Below are 6,554 nucleotides of genomic sequence, written 5' to 3'. Positions count from 1 at the left end.
ATACTACATTTGAATTTGAATTCTACTGTTTTATTCGGACAAACTACTCGCCTCACATACTGTTTTTCGCATACTGTATAGTAGGGAAGTATGCGATTTCAGACTTTCGCTAAGCCCCGCCCTAAAACATCACTGACCAATCCTAGCTCAGAAACCTTGTGCTCCAACATAATATCATTTTATTATTTTTGTTTGGATAGTTTAAAAAAATCCATTATTTAAATATAGTTCATAACACACAAAAAATTCCAGATTTAGGACTTTATTGCAAAGGTCTACATACAGAAGGGAGTGACTGTGTGGTTGAGCAGGGAAAGCCTCTCGTCTCTCAATATTAAATGTTTCTCCACTTTAACCTCACCTCGCTCTGTCGGCGTTAAAATTGACGGTGCGTCCGAAATCACATACTGAGTACATACTACATTTGAATTTGAATTCTACTGTTTTATTCGGACAAACTACTCGCCTCACATACTGTTTTTCGCATACTGTATAGTAGGGAAGTATGCGATTTCGGACTTTCGCTAAGCCCCGCCCTAAAACATCACTGACCAATCCTAGCTCAGAAACCTTGTGCTCCAACATAATATCATTTTATTATTTATGTTTGGATAGTTTAAAAAAAATCCATTATTTAAATATAGTTCATAACACAAAAAATTCCAGATTTAGGACTTTATTGCAAAGGTCTACATACAGAAGGGAGTGACTGTGTGGTTGAGCAGGGAAAGCCTCTCGTCTCGCTCATCTGTCTGGAAACAACCGCAACATCTCACGACGAAAGAACCCGTTTGAACACCATAAAGCTTGAATACAGAGAGAGGAGGACGATAAAGCCGAACTACCACAAAAGCATCCGGACATCACTAGACAGCAGCGGCACGAGGCCAAAATTAAAAGGACTCGCCCTCATGGCGATCCAAACACAGATGTGCTTAGCTTTACACAATCTTTTCCACACAACAACAGTTTGACTAAGTCTGTCAAGCTCCAAAAAGGACATAAAGTCATAAAATTATCAAAGTATAATTATGTTGCTCACATAAAGCTTTGTATGTAGTGCACAAATCATATAGATTATTTTATATTGTGTGCTTTTTTTTTTTTGACAGTCGTGGTCACTGTTGTTGTTTAGAAAAAAAGAGCTGCATAAATATTTAGATATAGCAAAATAAAGGTTTGCAACAACATGAGGATGAGTAAATAATAATAATTTACATTTTTGGTTACCTATTCCTAAGAAAATGCACGTACAGATTGAAAGTGCCGTTTTGGAGAGAAATATTGACAGAAACGGTAGTGCTGCAAATAAATAAGAGACAAGGCGCAGGTTTGGGTTCAGCGTTTGTCTGCGTGTGGAGATTTCAGACTCTTCCCTTCCCGGATGATCTCGTGAGAAACGCAACGCGCCGGGTGTTACGCCTCCAGCTCGAGCCCCAGACCCAGTTTATGGCCTCCAGCGTTGACGTTCTTTCCATCAACCAGGGCAGAAAGCGTCAGCTTCACTCCTGGACACACACACACACACACACACAGAGACACACACACACACACACACACACAGTTTGCATTAGACGCAAGAGACGCATCTTAAGTCAAACTCATGCAAACTCACATCCGTCTCATATTTCACACCAGAATCAAATGGGAAAAAATTAGAAGTGTTTTTTCTGTAAAATAAATACTTGATTCTTTTGGTTTTGAGTGAAATATGACATGGTCATGGCTTCATTTTGTGAGATTTACCCAGATATTAATTTCAGCACTCATGTTCCAGGTTGCACAGAATATGATAGAAACACTGCCAGTATAAAAAAGCACTGATGCTGCGCTTACATGCTAACCCTACTGCTTATGAGAAAATTTAAAATAAATTTTTTTTTTTTGGATATTATGTTTTTACTTTGACATTAAAGCAACATAGAACAGTACAAAAAAAAGGGGGATGATTTTACAACTGTTGAATTACATCAGTTCTTCCAGTTTTATACATATTTTTTATCATGTTAAAAATCTAACTATTTAAAAAATGAAAAAAAAAATATATATATTTCAAACAAAAACTGAAATAAGATAAAAAAACAATTAAATAAAAACAATCAAAATATTTAATAAAAAATAAACAATAACAACAAAATAAACAATGTACAAAACAAAAAGATAAAAAATTAAGAAATATTTTTATAAAACGAAAATTAAACAAAATCAAATGAAATAATAAAATTAATTAAAAACAAAAATAAACAAAACAAATATTTTATACAAAACAATATAAAAAAATAACAAAAAAATTGTATACAAAATAAAAAGAAATAAATATTTTATATGAAAATAAATCAAATACAATAAAACGAAACAAACTGAGAGACGATCATTCCTCACATCATGCAGCTCCGTCATGTTAAACAAAATAAAATAATAAAATAAAATAATCAGAGGTTTACCTGGATGGTGTGATTGATATAACACTCACCTGGTCTGAGGGTCTGAGTGTAGCCGATCCCAACCAGGCTGGAATTATTCACTTTAGCCTGAGAGACAAACACAAAGGCTGTTAAATGACTGATGCATCTCTCTGACAGAAAGACACGCCTACAGTCAGGAATGGTCAGGTTCAGGATTCTTGTCGTCTTACAAAACGGAGGTGGGCAGTATGACCAATTTTAGATCATGATCACAGTATATAATCACAATACACACTGGCATTTTGTGAAGATACATAAGATACATAACTATGACTGTTAAAGTTACAAAAACCAACAAAACAGTCAAAGTCAGTTGACTTCTGCAAAAGCAGAGTCTTTGTATGGTGAAACTGAATTCAAATCAAAGTGCAAATTGTGAAATATGACACGCAAGTGACAGAAACGCAGATACCAGCAGATCAGCGGCAAAAACAACAGGATTGTAGTCATTAACAATGAGAAAGCATATGTCGGCTGTGAGTGCCACGACGCAAAACTTAATTGCTCTCATTATAATAAAGTGCCGTCTGTGCCTCTAATCTCTCCCGTATGTCAGATTATATGACAGCGATGTGTGTTCAGATGGATCACAGTGACACTCACACTAATAGAGGAGCTGGAGTCCAGCATGTATTTGGCGGAGATGCCGAAGCGTGAGTTGTTATTGCCGGCGGTCCAGGCCAGATTCACCGCCGTCTCCAGATCATCACTCACTTTCTGATAGATGGAGCCGCCAAACTCCATCCCATCATTCCTACGACACAAACAGAGACCATCATTCCTCACATCATGCAGCTCTGTCACGTTAAACAGCAGGTTATTGAGGAGTCTACAGGGAATCTTCTGAACTAGAAACACACGGGGCTTCAAAGGATCATGAGTATTGATACATTTACAATCAACACCGGCTATGTGCCAGTAGGTAATTAGTAAATAAATATTTGTATTTATTATTATAAATAATAATTATAAATATTACCATCATCATTGCTGATAAATAATTATGATAATTAACAAGAATAATTGTTGCTTATTAATTATAAACACCAATGATAATAATTTTATATAAATTAATAAAAAAATAGATTTACTAAATAATAATAACTGTTGTTAATTAAAAAATAAAAACAATAGCAGTTGTTATTTATAATAATAATAATATAATATTTTTGTTATTTATTATTATTTATAATAATAACTAAAAATAAATTATTAATTATAAATAGTTATAAATAATATCAAATTAATAAAATATTTTTCAAATAATAATACTCACTTCACACTTCACTAATAACTGTTGTTTATTAATTATAAGTAGTAGTAGTAGTAGTAGTAGTAGTAATAATAATCATAATAATAGTAATAATTAGCAGTAGTAGTAGCATCAGTTAATAAATAATTATTTAAAATAATTAATAAATAATAATTGTAGTTTATACATTATAAATAATAGGAATTGTATTATTATTTTAATATTTAATATCAAATGTGACCCTGAACCACAAAACCAGTCATACGGGTCAGTTTTTTTTTTTATTGAGATTTATACATCATCTGAAAGCTGAATAAATAAGCTTTCCATTGATGTATGGTTTGTTAGGATCGGACAATATTTGGCTGAGATACAACTATTTGAAAATCTGGAATCTGAGGGTGCAAAAAAATCTAAATATTGAGAAAATCATCTTTAAAGTTGTTCAAATGAAGTTCTTAGCAATGCATATTACTAATAAAAAATTAAGTTTTGATATATTTACGGTAGGAAATGTACAAAATATCTTCATGGAACATGAAGTAAACATATTTACTTAATATCCTAATGATTTTTGGCATAAAATAAAAGCAATAATTTTGACCCATACAATGTATTGTTGGCTATTGCTACAAATATACCCCAGCGACTTAACACTGCTTTTGTGCTCCAGGGTCACATATTAATAAAATTATATTTTCATATAGTTGTTTATTAATTACAAACAAAATACTAGTACTAATAACAATAATTAGTAGTAGTATCATTAATAGTATCATCTGTTAATAAATAATGATTATTTGTAATAATTTAAACAATTATTATTTATTTTAATTATAAATACTAATAGAATATGATAATTTATTATTGATATTACGATAAACAATAAATATATATATTAATGATAAACTAATAATAATAGCAATAAACAATATTCATAATAATATAATTTTTTTTATATAAAATAACAACATGAATCAATATTAAGCAACTAATGAGGGGTTGCTGAAGCACCGCCGCCGGTGCATTTCTTACACATTAGTGTGCAGCTGGAAGTCTCCGGTCTTGTATCCGATTGCGAAGTTGCTGCGGGTCATTTTGGACCTGGCGGTGTCAAAGGTCATCTGGTATCCGGCGAGCCAGCCCTCGTATCCCAGCACCGCTGCTCCGTGGATGGCAGGACCGGCGAAGTCGAAATCCACATCACAGCCCACGTTGGCTATTGCTACAAATATACCCCAGCGACTGCTTTTGTGCTGCAGGGTCACATATAAACCTCAGAGATCACCTCATCTCAAGCTCAAGATACTTCACGTCATCGTACCCAGTGTTTGGTGAGAAGGTCGTGTCAAAGGTCAGCTTCAGTCCTTTGGTGATCTGAGAAACACAAAATATAACCAAATGCAAAATATATTATTCACCAATAACTGAGAATATAAATTTTTGTTTTCACAAGAAAATTGTTCATATAGTTTAAACAAACATTAATTAATTATAAATATCATTTAGTTTACTTTTTATTTATTTACTTATTATTATTAATAATACATTTATTATTTATAAATTATATTAAAATATATCTGATAAATAAATAAATATAATAATTATATTATTATTATTATTATTAATGTTACTATAAATAATAATTCATTAATAATACAATAATAATGAATAAATAATGATAATTATATTTAATATTTAATACTATTTAAATACTAATTAAATAAATAAAGGATTGCTAAGGCACCCCAGATGGTAACACATTAAATGGTTTTAATTCGCTAATCATTTTGAAAGGGTTAAAAAGTAAAATAATCCACTAGTGATTAAAACATACGCAAAGAGTGAATTTCAGATGAAGAAGTAAGATTTTAGCACTGAGTGTAACTATAAAAATAAACCCTACCAGACAAAAGTTTGGAATAATTATGATTTTTTGAAAAGTGATTTTTGCATTTACTTGAGTAAAAATATTGCTAATAATCAGAATATTGCAGCAAATCAGCTTATTGGAATGATTTCTGAAGATCATGTGACACTGAAGACTGGAGTAATGATGCTGAAAATACAGCTTTGATCACAGAAATAAATTACATTCTAACAGATATTCACATAGAAAACAGCTATTTTAAATTGTAAAACTATTTCACAATTTTACAGTTTTTACTCTATCTTTATTTACCAGTACTTTGACTGGTAATGTGTATTAACCCGTACTGTACAAGTATTCTTGAATTCTCAGAATTTGCTTCTCACTATATCTTCCTGACTACCAGGAAAAAACTGTTTTGTGAATTTAGTATTTTGTCATGTCATTACATTGTTTAGAGCATAAGAAAACGTTTGAAAAAAAATTATATTTTATGCATATGTTAGAGGACATTGGGACTTTAAAAAGTCCTGTTTTTAAAAAAATAAATAAAAAGACATGAATAGACATGAAAAGGCAAAAACAGTGGGATTTTTGTTTTAATCACAAATCAATTTTCAGATTCTCAACTATGTTATGAAATTTTTAAAAAAAAAATTTTTTCTTTATGCAAAATGTGTGTAAAATGGCCATTAAACGAGTCTTTCCATTATATACAATGTATCTATAAACTGTATCTAATTTGCATATTAATGTGTTTTTGGGGCAACATAGAATGCACAAATAAGTGCAATAACGGGAGTAATAATTAGCAAGATTTTCATAATAATATCTAATATGTCATAGGAATATTGATATATACGTTTTACGTCTCTATAAACATGCTTTAAGTCCTGGTGTCCTCTGCAGTGGACGTGTATGAAATCAACATCCTGTTTCATAACAGAAGCTCATATTTTGATTTGAA

The 6,554-nt window shown here is 31.3% G+C and overlaps 1 protein-coding gene across 1 annotated transcript in view; it reads right to left on the bottom strand.

Annotated features, from left to right (window-relative positions):
- Positions 1-1,037: 1,037 nt before the first annotated feature.
- Positions 1,038-6,554, bottom strand: part of LOC107718676 (voltage-dependent anion-selective channel protein 2-like) — a 21,984-nt gene continuing 16,467 nt past the window's right edge. Inside the window, exons 5-9 of the mRNA XM_016525865.1 lie at positions 5,027-5,094; positions 4,753-4,965; positions 3,069-3,219; positions 2,474-2,531; positions 1,038-1,508 (exon numbers count right to left, since the gene is read on the bottom strand). Of these exons, the coding sequence (XP_016381351.1) occupies positions 1,417-1,508; positions 2,474-2,531; positions 3,069-3,219; positions 4,753-4,965; positions 5,027-5,094 (582 nt within the window). The 3' untranslated portion in view covers positions 1,038-1,416. The remainder of the gene's footprint in view (positions 1,509-2,473; positions 2,532-3,068; positions 3,220-4,752; positions 4,966-5,026; positions 5,095-6,554) is intronic.

This window comes from Sinocyclocheilus rhinocerous, unplaced genomic scaffold (genome assembly GCF_001515625.1).
Source record: "Sinocyclocheilus rhinocerous isolate Xijiao unplaced genomic scaffold, SAMN03320098_v1.1 scaffold2921, whole genome shotgun sequence".
In the NCBI taxonomy this organism is placed as follows: Eukaryota; Metazoa; Chordata; class Actinopteri; order Cypriniformes; family Cyprinidae; genus Sinocyclocheilus; species Sinocyclocheilus rhinocerous.
Note: the sequence above shows the minus strand (reverse complement) of the source record. Positions and strands in the feature narration are given on the sequence as shown.